Genomic DNA, 14,885 nt, shown 5'->3' on the forward strand with positions numbered 1-14,885 from the left:
GTAATGCAAACCTCCGCCCTCCATGACTATTAGATTTATTATAAGAATTGGGCAGCTTATGCGAGGGTATCTGGTGGTGTCTGCATCTACGTCCTTCAGCCTCTTCACAGTGTGTCCCTCTACAAACACCTTTCGAGGCTGTCGCTGTTCGGGTGTGGACGCCTCAGGCTGTTACTGTCTGCAGTCTCTACTTTCCACCAGATGGTGATGTCCCGCAGTATGTCCTGGCTCTGCTGATAGCCCAATTGCTGCCGCGTTTTCTGTTACTGGGTGACTTCAATGCCTATAACCTGTGGGGTGGATCAGTGGCAACAGGCCGAGGCAGCATAATTGAGCAAGTATTGGCACAGCTCGACCTTTCTCTTTTAAATACTGGTGCCTTCACACATTTCAGTGTGGCGCATGGCATGTACTCAGCCATCGACCTTTCAATTTGCAGCCCTAGGCTATTGCCATCTCTCCAATGGAATGTGCATGACAACTTGTGCGATAGTGACCACTTTCCGATCTTTCTGTCACTGCCACCCCCGTCACTTTTAAACTGGGTGCCCCTGCAGATGGGCTGTGAATAAGGCTGACTGGGACTTGTTCACCTCTATTGCCACTATTATTGACCCTCTTTCCATTGACGCCATCGATGCGGTGGTTCACTTGGTCACCACCGGCATCGTTACTGCCGCAGAATCTGCCATTCCCTGTTCTTCTGGTTCCCCTCGGGGGAGGACTGTGCCTTGGTGGTCGCCCGAGATCGCTGAGGCGATTAAAGATCGCGGGCGGGCACTCCAGCGTCACAAGTGGCATCCCTCATTGGCACACCTCTTCGCCTTTAAACGGCTCCATGCACGAGCCCGCTGCCTCATTCACCAACACAAGTAGGAGTGCTGGGAAAGGTATGTCTCCACCATTGGCCTCCGTACCTCTCCATCACAGGTTTGGGACAAGATTAGGCGACTCTATGGCCATCAGCGTACCTGCACTGAATGGAGCAGTCTATACTGACTCCGACACAATTGCAAACCGCTTAGCAGAGTTCCGCTTCTGTGAATTACCCTCTGGCCTTCCACTCCCTAAAAGAGCGGTTGGAACGTCGGAACCTTTCATTTCGCACACGCCACCCTGAATTGTACAATGCTCCTTTCAGTGAGTGGGAATTCCAAGGTGCCCTAGCCACTTGCCCTGATATGGCTCCTGGGCCAGATCGCATTCACTGTCAGAAGCTCAAACACCTCTCGGTGGACTGCCAGCAATGCCTCCTAGACCTTTCAAACCATATCTGGGTTGAGGGTGTGTTCCCGTCGCAATGGTGGGAAATCATCGTAATCCCCGTGTTGAAACCTGGCAAGAACCCACTGGAGGTGGACAGCTACCACCCCATTAGCCTCACCAATGTTCTTTGCAAGTTGCTCAAATGCATAGTGAGCCGAATGTTGAGTTGGCTACTTGAGTCTTGGGGCCTTCTGGCACTGTCTCAGGGTGGGTTCCGTAAGGGCCACTGTGCCACCAATAATCTGGTGTGCCTGGAGTCTGTCATCTGTACAGCCTTTGCCCGCTGTCAGCATCTGGTCACAGTCTTTTTTTGACTTGGGGAAGGCACACGGTATGACATGGCGACATCACATCCTCTCTACACTTCATGGTTGGGGTCTTCATGTTCCGCTCCCCCTTTTGCGTGCAAGTTGCGACCTCGCATAGTTCCTCTAGAGTTGAGGAGAATTGGGTACCGCAAGAATGTGTCTTAATTGTCTGCCTCTTTTTAATTGCAATTAATAGGTTCAATGCAGCGGTGGGAATTTCTGTCTCAGCTTCCTTGTATGCTGACAGCTTCTGCCTGTACTTTGGCTCCACTGGCATTGCAGCTGCTGAACGGCAGCTACAGGGCGATATCCGCAAGGCGCAATCTTGGGCTTTGGCGCATGGCTTCCAGTTTTCAGCTGCCAAGACCTGTGTTATGCATTTCTGCCGGCGATGCACTGTTCAACGTGAGCCACGGCTTTATCTTGACAGCGAACCTCTTGCTGTGGTGGAGACGCATCGGTTTTTGGGATTGGTTTTTGATACCCGGTTAACTTGGCTCCCTCATATTCAGCAACTTAAACATATGTGCTGGCGGCATCTTAACGCTCTTCGTTGCTTGAGTCACACCAGCTGGGGTGTTGTTCAGTCTACCCTTCTATGGCTGTACCAGGCATTAATTCAGTCCCATCTAGATTATGGGAGCCTGGCTTACGGTTCGGCATCACCTTCCGCATTGCAGTTGCTTGACCCCATCCTTCACAGTGGGATCAGACTCACCACTGTAGCTTTCCGGACAAGCCCTGTCAACAGCATACTTTTGGAGGCAGGTGTCCCTCCATTTCAGTTCCGGCACCAACGATTACTGGCCGCTTGTGCTACACACGTTTGTAGCTTGCCTCGATCGCGGTTTGCGTCAGAGCTCTTCTGTTTCGACTTCAGGCTTTTCCTGTTCCACCTCTTTTCTGGGCTCTCTGCATATACCCCCGTGATGTGTGCCCCACCCATGCCTTCGGCTCGATTTGGCTCAGGGCCCAAAGGACCGGTCCCTCCTGAGGCCCTCTGCTGCCACTTTCTTTCAATCCTTGCCACGTTTCAAGGCTCTGACGTTGTCTATACTGACTGTTCAGTGGTTGCTGGTCGTGTTGGTTATGATCTTACTCTAGGGGATCATTATGAACGACACTCATTGCCGGCTGGCTGCAGTGTTTTCACTGCCGAGCTGGTTGCCATCTCTTGCGGCCTAGAGTATATCCGCTCCTGCTTTGGTGAGTCCTTCATTATCCGTAGTGAGTCCCTGAGCAGTTTACGAGCTATCGAGCAGTGTTTTCCTCGCTCTCGTCTGCTGATGGCTATCCAGGAGTCCCTCTGTACTCTTGTCCGTTGCAGCCACTGTGTGGTCTTTGTGTGGACCCCTAGTCATGTTTGCATCCCAGGAAATGAACGTGTCGACACACTGGCCAAACAGGCTGTCGGTGCACCAGCCTTGGAGTTTGGCCTTTTGGAGAGTGATCTCTGGTCAGTCTTGCGGCAGGAGGTACTTCGCACCTGGGGTGAAGAATGGTGCACCCTTCCTTCACCCAACAAACTTCGGGCCATCAAAGAGGCTACCAGTGCATGCCATTCCTCCTTGCGGGTCTCTCGTAAGGACTCTGTTTTCCTCTGCCAGCTGTGTATTGACCACACCTGGACAACACTCAGCTATTTATTGCACCGCAGGGACCCACCTTTGTTGCTGCGGGGTCAGCTTTAACGGTGGCCCACATCTTGTTGGACTGCCCGCTTTTAACTCCTGCACTTTTATCAGATGATGTTGTGATGGCAGATTTAATTCCGAGTTTTATTCGTGCAGGGGGTTTTTATCACTTCAATTAAGTGTTTGTCCTGTTTTGTGTTGAGTCTGGCCTTTGGCCTATGATTTTAGACTGGGGTTTTTAGTGTGTTTCTTGGTGGTTGGCTTTCCCCTTTTTGTTTCTACAGTCAGCCAACCACTGTCAAACTCATTGTGATTTTAATTCTTTTTTCTGGTCTGTGTCTTTCTTGTCCTGTGTTGTCTCTTGTCATCTCCATTGTTTGTTCTTATTCTTTGTGCGTGTTTAAAGTTCGTGGAAAAAGGGACCAATGGCCCTAGTAGTCTGGTTCCTTTAATCCCACATATCAACCAATCAACAGTCATTACTGAACAGATAGTGTAAGACATGCTTGATATCGTACAGTAAGAAACCCTTCTAATGCCCCCTCTCTCCCCCTCTCTCCCCCTCTCTCCCCCCTCTCTCCCCCCCTCTCTCCCCCCCTCTCTCCCCCTCTCTCCCCCCCTCTCTCCCCCCCTCTCTCCCCCCCCTCTCTCTCCCCCCCTCCCTCTCTCCCCCCCCTCTCCCCCTCTCTCTCCCCCCCCCTCTCTCCCCCTCCTCTCTGCCCCCCTCTCTCCCCCCCTCTCTCCCCCCCCCTCTCTGCCCCCCCTCTCTCCCCCCCTCTCTGCCCCCCCTCTCTGCCCCCCTCTCTGCCCCCCTCTCTGCCCCCCTCTCTGCCCCCCTCTCTGCCCCCCTCTCTGCCCCCCTCTCTGCCCCCCTCTCTGCCCCCCTCTCTGCCCCCCTCTCTGCCCCCCTCTCTGCCCCCTCTCTCTCCCCCCTCTCTCGCCCCTCTCTCGCCCCTCTCTCCCCCCTCTCCCCCCTCTCTCTCCCTCTCTCTCTCCCCCTCTCTCTCTCCCCTCTCCTCTCCCTCTCTCCCCCCTCTCCCCCCCTCTCTCCCCCCTCTCCCCCCCGCTCTCTCTCTCTCTCTCTCTCTCTTCTCTCTCTCTCTCTCTCTCTCTCTCTCTCTCTCTCTCTCTCTCTCTCTCTCTCTCTCTGTGTGTGTGTGTGTGTGTGTGTGTGTGTGTGTGTGTGTGTCCCTTTTTACATATTTGGACAGTATATAATCGATTGGTTAATGGTGCAGGCAGCAGTTCTGTAGAGACTACAGACACCATGTAAAACTGTTTTTCATCACTATATACACAAAGATTCCAAGACTTACCAAGCGGGAAAGCGCCGGCAGACAGGCACAATAAACAAAACACACACACAGAATTACTAGCTTTCGCATCCGATGGTTGCTTCTTCAGGAAGGAGAGGGAAAGATGAAAGGATGTGGGTTTTAAGGGAGAGGGTAAGGAGTTATTCCAATCCCGGGAGCGGAAAGACTTCCCTTAAGGGGAAAAAAAGGACAGGTGTACACTCGCGGGCGCGCGTGCCCACACACACACACACACACACACACACACACACACACACACACACACACACACACACACACAAGCAGCTTGTGTCTGTGTGTGTGTGTGTGTGTGTGTGTGTGTGTGTACACCTGTCCTTTTTTTCCCCTTAAGGGAAGTCTTTCCGCTCCAGGGATTGGAATGACTCCTTAGCCTCTCCCTTAAAACCCACATCCTTTCGTCTTTACCTCTCCTTCCTGAAGAAGCAACCATCGGTTGCGAAAGCTAGTAATTCTGTGTGTGTGTTTGTGTGTTTTGTTCATTGTGCCTGTCTGTCGGCGCTTTCCCGCTTGGTGAGTCTTGGAATCTTTGTTTTTAATATATTTTTCCCATGTGGAAGTTTCTTTCTATAGTCTTGTGGAATCATATTGAGATGCTTCTCATCTTCATTTCAGAAACAAAGGAGTGAAAGTGGAATTAGGTATACCATATGAGTTGTGGGATAAGCCTTCTGTTGAAATTACGAACTTGAAAATTCAGGTGAGTAAAAATACATTTTCTTTGTGTCACAAGTAGTTAATTTTCGCACATATGTTACACTTTTAAACTGTTAATATTGACATAAGTAAGGATAGAAAATTTTGGGTTACATTAATGCAAAATTAGCAGTTCTTAGCAACATATCATGAAATGGCTATTTTTAACAACCTGTGGCAAAATTGGCTTTTTCCAATTTGTGTATTAAAAATGTCATATATCTTAGGGCAGCAGTTTATTAATATTGGTAACTAATAGTTACTTAACATTAGAATTTGGATCTTAAGGTAGACATTTGCATTTCACCTTCAAAATGATTATTTTTTGTGAAAAAGTTGATTCTTACAATGCACTGAAAGTGTGCAAAATTCTACCTTTTCCTACTGTAGAATTCCAGTCACCCATGACTATTAAATTTTCATCTCCTTTCACTATCTGAATAATTTCTTTTATTTCATCATACATTTCTTCAATTTCTTCATCCTCTGCAGAGCTTCTTGGCATGTAAACTTGTCCTACTGTGGTAGGTGTGGGCTTCGTATCTGTCTTGGCCACAATAATGCGTTCACTATGCTGTTTGCCGTAGCTTACCCACATTCCTATTTTCCTTTCCATTATTAAACCTACTCCTGCATTACCCCTATGTGATTTTATGTTTATAACCCAGTAGTCACCTGACCAGAAGGCTTGTTCCTCCTGCCACCAAACTTCACTAACTCCCACTATATCTTAACTTTTTAAATTTTCTAACCTACCTGCCCAATTAAGGGATCTGACATTCCACACTCCGATCCGTAGAACGCCAGTTTTCTTTCCCCTGATAACGACTCCTCTTGAGTAGTCCCCGCCCAGAGATCCGAATGGGGGACTATTTTACCTTCGGAATATTTTACCCAAGAAGACACCATCATCATTTAACCATACAGTAAAGCTGCATGCCCACGGGAAAAATTACGCCCGTAGTTTCCCCCTTGCTTTCAGCCGTTCGCAGTACCAGCATAGCAAGGCCGTTTTGGTTAGTGTTACAAGGACAGATCAGTCAATCATCCAGACTGTTCCCCGTGCAACTACTGAAAACGCTGCTGCCCCTCTTCAGGAACCACACGTTTGTCTGGCCTCTCAACAGATAATCCTCCGTTGTGGTTGCACCTACGATAGGGCTATCTTCCCACCAATGGCAAGGTCCATGGTTCATGGGGGGGGTTGAATATTAGTATAAATGTAAATACCTCTTAGTGATCACATGTTGCATTTTGATTCATATTTTTGGTAATATCCTTTCTATGAACTGAATTAAGCAAAGATGGCATATTAAGAGCTACGGAAGTCAAGAAACGAACAATAAGTATGCTGCTAACAGAGACAAATTTTATGTATCATTTTAAATTACTATTTTACTCTGATATTTTGTGTGTGTAATTGCAGGGCAGCAACTTCTGTTAATCAATACTATGGTAACCACGCAAAGTTGCAAATTCAAGTATTTGGCTGGGACTCATTTTCAAATCGTCTAGATAGTCAAAATGGTAGTTCGAAATATATAAGAACCATGTCAAGATATATATCTGGATGATTTGAAAATGGGTCCTGGCCTGGCACTAGTCACCAAGCAAATAAAACAGTAAAATTTGCAACTGGTTTTCCATTACACTTAGTACTTTCCTGTTTAAGAGAACTGAAATCTGATCATAAATTACATATAAAGTTACATGATTTGGATTTGCCACTTCTGGTTAGTGTATGACTTTTGAGTGATTTCATTGATCCAGTTGTTATGTGAAATATTTTGCATACAGATAATTAGCAGTATATTACAGTGATTATTTTATGATTCTTTCTTTCAGTGTGAGACATTATTGGAAGATTATGAGTCCGATATTGAAGATTGGTACTGGCGGCGTCAGGGAGATATCTCTCTAAAAACATTTCTGTGTTCACAACGTGCTTTGAAAGGCAATGATGATTCATGCCTAAATGAAACAATGAAACCACAAAAGAAAGAAGAAAATAATGAATTAGATGAGACTGAGAAATCAGAAAAAGATGAACTTTAGTTAGTTTGAATGCTTAGTAAACATAGGCATCACATGTAAGGGGTCACATTGGCCGTTAGGAATTAATGTGCAGGTAAACTGTCACAGGCTTTATGCTACTTTTGCTTTATTATTACATTTCCTCATCGGACGAGAGCATCTTCAGATGTTCATTTCTCCGATAGCTTTAAATCTTTAACATGTTGCCACCAGGGCAATGAATATTGTGATACACTCGTGTCTCATTATTAAAAATAGAAATAGAGCAAATAATATGAGACCTGTGACAGTTCACCTCTATATTAATGTGCATTTGTTGCAACCTCTTTATACCAAACATCTTTGTATTAGCTTAGTCATATGAAGTCTGATTATACCATTTAGAGTTCATTAAAGCTTTTATTTTTTGTATGTTGTATTTCTCATACATTGTAATTGCTAACATTTCCAAATGTCAGTCTCATCTTTGGGTGAGCTATTGTGATGGTTTTATTTACAATTTTGTTACTTAGGTAATAGATTTTACCATAAAGTTTAATTACGATTTCCAGATTTGATCACCTTGAAGTACACTGGGGAACACAAGTGTGTCAACTGTGCTTGCCACTGACCAAGAATTATTTTGTCACAATAACAATTCAGTAGCAGTTTGAACTGGGCAGACATTCAATGCCTATCACATTTTCTGATGATACGCTCTCCCTTCCTCTTTCCCTATGCACACAATTATATTTTCTTATAAGGTGAGGCAAAATTGAAAAGATGGAGTTAATGTGAATAGGCAAATTATCAAGTATTTCAAGTTGCCTTCAGAAGGGAGCAAACTTTAAGCTCTAATACAGTTAAAATGTGAGTATAGGTTATTCATGAATTGAAGGCCTTGTAAATTGATTATTTTTTGTAAATAGTTCGCCATGTATCATTTTTAAATGACTTGACATTTCTGTACATTCATAGTAAACACTGCCACAGAGTGTAGTAGTAGAACATGTTGTCATAGGGTATTGGTGGGTGAAGTCATTTATCTATGTAACACTCATTGAATTGACTGAAAATGTGCATCTATTGTGCCTCATGGATTCATTTAGATATGAAACAATGTTTAAGACATGTTAAATTCTGCATTTAAAATGCATTTATACATAAGCACTGGAATAACATAGCACTGTTTGATCACTGAACAAACTCCCAAATGATTGATGTTGAAAAATAACACACTACTCAAAGCAAATACTGTGGTGTGGTCCAATGAAATTTGTTAGATTCTATTTATGATGCAGTATGGGTTTAGCTCCTTTCCTAGACCATGAACAGCCTTACACGAATGAAACGGGGTGCATTTATGAGAAGAGTAAATGAACATATGTACAGACCAATATTCCCAATGACTGCCTATTATGGTATGTAGGAGCTTGTTTTGAACTTACATTGTCACAGGAAATGAAGCATCTCTTAAAGAAACACCAATCATATGAAGTAATAGCTTCTTTTCAGATTAAAAGGTAGATTCCAAGATTTCCAATGTACCACTCTGCTCCTTGGTGAGAAGATATCATCATATACGATCTCACCAAAAAGTATTGGCACATGCGCATATTAGTCGTTGCTGGTTACGAACTCCGCACCTTCCGGTACACAGCACATGTACATGCTACGTCACATACCAGACATTACAATTCTGCCCACAGTGCCTACCATTAACAAAGAAATGCAGTGTTAAGGGCAAACATTTATCTCCTTTGCACGCAAAAAGTATTGGCACAGAGCATGGCTTCTCTGGATTTTCAGGTACCGCAACAACATCTGCTGACACAATAAACACTGCGTGTTGTTGACGGCCCAGTCACTAGTATGTTGCTGTATTTCGCAATAGTGGTCAGCGTGGGGCCGAAGAAGAAGGAACATTCAGTGGTGTTGTGTGATAGAGTGGTATTGCTCCATTCACAAGGGAGAAGCTATCGACAAATCGGAGCAGAGGTGTCTGTTAGCTACACCACTGTATGAGCTATCATGCATAAATATAAATAAAGAGACTGGAACAACAGTTAATAAGTGTTGTGCAAAAGTGCTTACAACCCGAGAGCATCTCCGTATCATCACACTTGCTCAGAAGCAACTTGCTACAACTGCAGCAACTATTTCTGAGGTTGTTCAGATGACGTCTGACAACACAGGTAGTGTTCAAACTATACGAAATGTGTTGAATGAGGCTGACATGCACGGACATTCTCACAGGAATAAGCCATACATATCGGAAATTAACCGGCAGAAATGCCTGCAGTTTGCCAAGGACTATATCAGCAAGTTGATGGACTTTTGGAACACTGTGATATTTAGCAACAAATCGAAGTTCAATGTTTTTGGATTTGATGCAAGAAAGAAAGTTTGGCGGCCATACTGGGGTGTTTCATTTCCAGTAAGATGACGATCCAAAACATAGTGCCACGAAAACCTAGGAGTAGTTAGTGTACAGTGCCCCCAGAAGTGTTCTAACACCACCTCAGAACCACATTGACATGCAAGTCAGAAAAAGGCATCCATCCGGTAAAACCGACTTGGAGAAAGTGCTCCTGGAGGAATGGTCAAAAATTACCCCTTATGTTGTTGTTGTGGTCTTCAGTCCTGAGACTGGTTTCATGCAGCTCTCCATGCTACTCTATCCTGTGCAAGCTTCTTCATCTCCCAGAACACACTGCAACCCACATCCTTTTGAATCTGCTTAGTGTAGTCATCTCTTGGTCTCCCTCTACGATTTTTACCCTCTACGCTGCCCTCCAATACTAAATTGGTGATCCCTTGATGCCTCAGAACATGTCCTACCAACCGATCCCTTCTTCTGGTCAAGTCAAGTTGTGCCACAAACTTCTCTTCTCCCCAATCCTATTGAATACCTCTTCATTAGTTATGTGATCTACCCATCTAATCTTCAGCATTCTTCTGTAGCACCACATTTCGAAAGCTTCTATTCTCTTCTTGTCCAAACTATTTATCATCCATGTTTCACTTCCATACATGGCTACACTCCAAACAAATACTTTCAGAAATGACTTCCTGACACTTAAATCTATACTCAATGTTAACAAATTTCTCTTCTTCACAAACGCTTTCCTTGCCATTGCCAGTCTACATTTTATATCCTCTCTACTTCGACCATCATCAGTTATTTTGCTCCCCAAATAGCAAAACTCCTTTACTACTTTAAGTGTCATTTCCTAATCTAATTCCCTCAGCATCACCCGACTTTATTCGACTACATTCCATTATACTCGTTTTGCTTTTGTTGATGTTCATCTTATATCCTCCTTTCAAGACACTGTCCATTCCGTTCAACTGCTCTTCCAATTCCTTTGCTGTCTCTGACAAAATTACAATGTCATCGGCAAACCTCAAAGTTTTTATTTCTTCTCCATGGATTTTAATACCTACTCCGAATTTTTCTTTTGTTTCCTTTACTGCTTGCTCAATATACAGATTGAATAACATCGGGGAGAGACTACAACCTTGTCTCACTCCCTTCCCAACCACTGCTTCCCTGTCATGTCCCTCTTCTCTTATGACTGCCATCTGGTTTCTGTACAAATTCTAAATAGCCCTTCGCTCCCTATATTTTACCCCTGCCACCTTCAGGATTTGAAAGAGAGTATTCCAGTCAACATTGTCAAAAACTGTCTCTAAGTCTACAAATGGTAGAAATGTAGGTTTGCCTTTCCTTAATCTAGCTCCTAAGATAAGTCGTAGGGTCTGTATTGCCTCACGTGTTCTACAGAATCCAAACTGATCTTCCCCGAGGTCGGCTTCTATTAGTTTTTCCATTCGTCTGTAAAGAATTAGAGTTAGTATTTTGCAGCTGTGGCTTATTAAACTGATAGTTCGGTAATTTTCACATCTGTCAACACCTGCTTTCTTTGGGATTGGAATTATATTCTTCTTAAAGTCTGAGGATATTTCGCCTGTCTCATACATCTTACTCACCAGATGATAGAGTTTTGTCAGGACTGGCTCTGCCAAGGCCGCCAGTAGTTCCAATTGAATGTTGTCTACTCTGGGGGCCTTGTTTCGACTCGGGTCTTTCAGTGCTCTGTCAAACTCTACACGCAGTATCATATCTCCCATTTTGTCTTCATCTACATCCTCTTCCATTTCCATAATATTGTCCTCAAGTACATCGCCCTTGTATAAACCTTCTATATACTCCTTCCACCTTTCTGCTTTCCCTTCTTTGGTTAGAACTGGGTTTCCATCTGAGCTCTTGATGTTCATACAAGTGGTTCTCTTATCTCCAAAGGTCTCTAATTTTCCTGTAGGCAGTATCTATCTTACCCCTAGTGAGATAAGCCTCTACATCCTTACATTTGTCCTCTAGCCATGCCTGCTTACCCATTTTGCACTTCCTGTCGATCTCATTTTTGAGACGTTTGTATTCCTTTTTGCCTGCTTCATTTACTGCATTTTTGTATTTTCTGCTTTCATCAATTAAATTCAGTATCTCTTCTGTTACTCAAGGATTTCTACTAGCCCTCGTCTTTTTACCTACTTGATCCTCTGCTGCCTTCACTACTTCATCCCTCAAAGCTACCCATTCTTTCCCCCATTCCTGTCAATTGTTCCCTTATGCTCTCCCTGAAACTCTGTACAACCTCTGGTTCTTTCAGTTTATCCAGGTCCCATCTCCTTAAATTCCCACCTTTCTGCAGTATCTTTAGTTTTAATCTACAGTTGATAACCAATAGATTGTGGTCAGAGTCCACATCTGTTCCTGGAAATGTCTTACAATTGAAAACCTGGTTCCTAAATCTCTGTCTTACCATTGTATAATCTATCTGAGACCTTTTAGTATCTCCAGGCTTCTTCTTTTATGATTCTTGAAACAAGTGTTGGCTCTGATTACGTTATGCTCTGTGCAAAATTCTAACAGGCAGCTTCCTCTTTCATTTCTTAGCCCCAATCCATATTCACCTACTATGTTTCCTTCTCTCCCTTTTCCTACTACCGAATTCCAGTCACCCATGACTATTAAATTTTCATCTCCCTTCACTATCTGAATAATTTCTTTTATTTCATCATACATTTCTTCAATTTCTTCGTCATCTGCAGAGCTAGTTGGCATATAAACTTGTACTACTGTAGTAAGTGTGGGCTTCGTATCTATCTTGGCCACAATAATGCGTTCACTATGCTGTTTGTAGTAGCTTACCCGCATTCCTATTTTCCTTTTCATTATTAAACCTACTCCTGCATTACCCCTATTTGATTTTTTGTTTATAACCCTGTAATCACCTGACCAGAAGTCTTGTTCCTCCTGCCACCGAACTTCACTAATTCCCACTATATCTAACTTTAACCTATCCATTTCCCTTTTTAAATTTTCTAACCTACCTGCCCAAGTAAGGGATCTGACATTCCACACTCTGATCCGTAGAACGCCAGTTTTCTTTCTCCTGATAACGACATCCCCTTGAGTAGTCCCCGCCCGGAGATCCGAATGGGGGACTATTTTACCTCCGGAATATTTACCCAAGAGGACGCCATCATCATTTAATCATACAGTAAAGCTGCATGCCCTCGGGAAAAATTACGGCCGCAGTTTCCACTTGCTTTCAGCCGTTTGCAGTACCAGCACAGCAAGGCCGTTTTGGTTATTGTTACAAGGCCAGATCAGTCAATTATCCAGACTGTTGCCCCTGCAACTATTGAAAAGGCTGCTGCCCCTCTTCAGGAACCACACGTTTGTCTGGCCTCTCAACAGATAACCCTCTGTTGTAGTTGCACCTAAGGTACGGCTATCTGTATCGTTGAGGCACGCAAGCCTCCCCACCAACTGCAAGGTCCGTGGTTCATGGGGGGAATTTAATACAAAGCACTCCTAGCCATTTATGTGCTATTATAGATGCTAAAGGATGCACACTAGCTGTTGGTAGGTGAACATCAATGAAGAAAATGAACACACTGTCCTATTCATATGCATGTGCCAATACTTTTTTGAATGCAGAAGAACGATATTTATTTTCATAACACTGTATGTTACTTTACGGACAGGTGATTTGGACATATTTGTAACCTATGTAATGTGAGGCGGCATGTGTCTGGGTTCCGTTCTGAAAAATGTTTCGATTAACCTACAACTACTAAAATGTAACTGTGCCAATACTTTTTGGTGTGATTGTAGACTATCTTCTGAAATACGTGATTAGTTGGATAAAGATAGTTTGTAATAGACCATGAATGTATTGTTTTGTTATACTGTTGTCAGCTGGAAATTAGTGGTTGTTTCCACTGCACACAAGCTCTCTTGTAATGCGGACAAATGCAGGATAGCAATCACCATCAAGACAAAGAATCCAATTGTTTCCAAATAGTGATATAGTGATAAACTTCTTGAGTCTAACTTATTGTTTAAGTAACAAGGGATAATACTTTGAAGCCATACCAAATATAGTGAATGTGTGAAATTAGGAGAAGTGGAACAAGTGGATTGGTGAGATGGTTCTGTGAACAGTGCATTTGTTAAGGAAGTCTCATACAAAGTACAAAGACCTAGGGAAATCTTTTAGTGTGGGGATCCTTCTCAAATTTCTGACAAAGGAATATCTCTCTCTCTCTCTCTCTCTCTCTCTCTCTCTCTCTCTCTCTCTCTCTCTCTCTCTCTCTCTCTCCCCCCCCCCTCTCTCTCTCTCTCTCTCTCTCTCTCTCTCTCTCTCTCTCTCTCTCTCTCTCTCTCTCTCTCCCCCCCTCTCCCTCTCTCCCCCTCTCACCCCTTCTGTGCTAGGATGTTACGAGGTCATTAATGCCTGTATAAAAGTGTAATACAGATACTCTGGAAATTAAATGGGGATCTTTGGTGGTGGGGTACAAATCTCAACTTTATACTTAATTCTCTCATGTTTGTGCTGACTGAATTTAGTGAACTTATATTTGAGGTAGACTGTGAAACTTACACTACCTGAGTTATTTACTAGGAGAATTTAAAAAGTTAGTTACACATTATTATGACAGGCCAAGTACCTTCCATTGAACGCTGCACTACTGGGCTGTACAAAATAATTAAGTAATTTCTTAAAAGTATTTAAATTAAAAATGCAAATACTTGGTTATTTTTTCTATTTCAAATGTAAAAGCAAAATACATCCTTCCAATTTACCTTTATTCAAATAAAATACCTCTACAGTGGAACTCCGATTTTACATTTTTCACGATTCTACACCATAAACTCTTATCCTCTGTGAAAACCCATAAGATCAATTATAAAATTCCCCCAATTTTATGTGTCTTCCTTGTAAGGTTTATCTCAGTTCTACATTCTTTCTTGGCGCAGTCCCATTTTCTTTGGTATTAACATTTGATGTGACTGAATGACTTATAAGTGGCATGAAAGATAGACGGTTTGCACTGCAGATGGTGGCGGAATTAAGGGAATATTTTTGGCCATTGCAGAGAGAGGAGACAAGAGGAAATGCTGACATAATCCATGATTGGTATTGCCAACACAACTTGCAATGTTTAGTTTCACTGCAGTACTGCCAGGCTGTGGCAGCAAAAGATAAATAGGAAATGCGACATGAAGTGTTCTGTACTGAGCCAATACATGACGAACGGGCACAGCCGACACCTTTTCT

The 14,885-nt window shown here is 43.4% G+C and overlaps 1 protein-coding gene across 1 annotated transcript in view; it reads left to right on the plus strand.

Annotated features, from left to right (window-relative positions):
* LOC126328061 (protein canopy 4) overlaps nucleotides 1–7,683 on the plus strand; it is a 29,587-nt gene extending 21,904 nt beyond the window's left edge. The window contains exons 4-5 of the mRNA XM_049995966.1: nucleotides 5,158–5,242; nucleotides 7,084–7,683. Of these exons, the coding sequence (XP_049851923.1) occupies nucleotides 5,158–5,242; nucleotides 7,084–7,293 (295 nt within the window). The 3' untranslated portion in view covers nucleotides 7,294–7,683. The remainder of the gene's footprint in view (nucleotides 1–5,157; nucleotides 5,243–7,083) is intronic.
* The last annotated feature ends 7,202 nt before the right edge of the window (nucleotides 7,684–14,885 follow it).

Source organism: Schistocerca gregaria, chromosome 2, assembly GCF_023897955.1.
Source record: "Schistocerca gregaria isolate iqSchGreg1 chromosome 2, iqSchGreg1.2, whole genome shotgun sequence".
In the NCBI taxonomy this organism is placed as follows: Eukaryota; Metazoa; Arthropoda; class Insecta; order Orthoptera; family Acrididae; genus Schistocerca; species Schistocerca gregaria.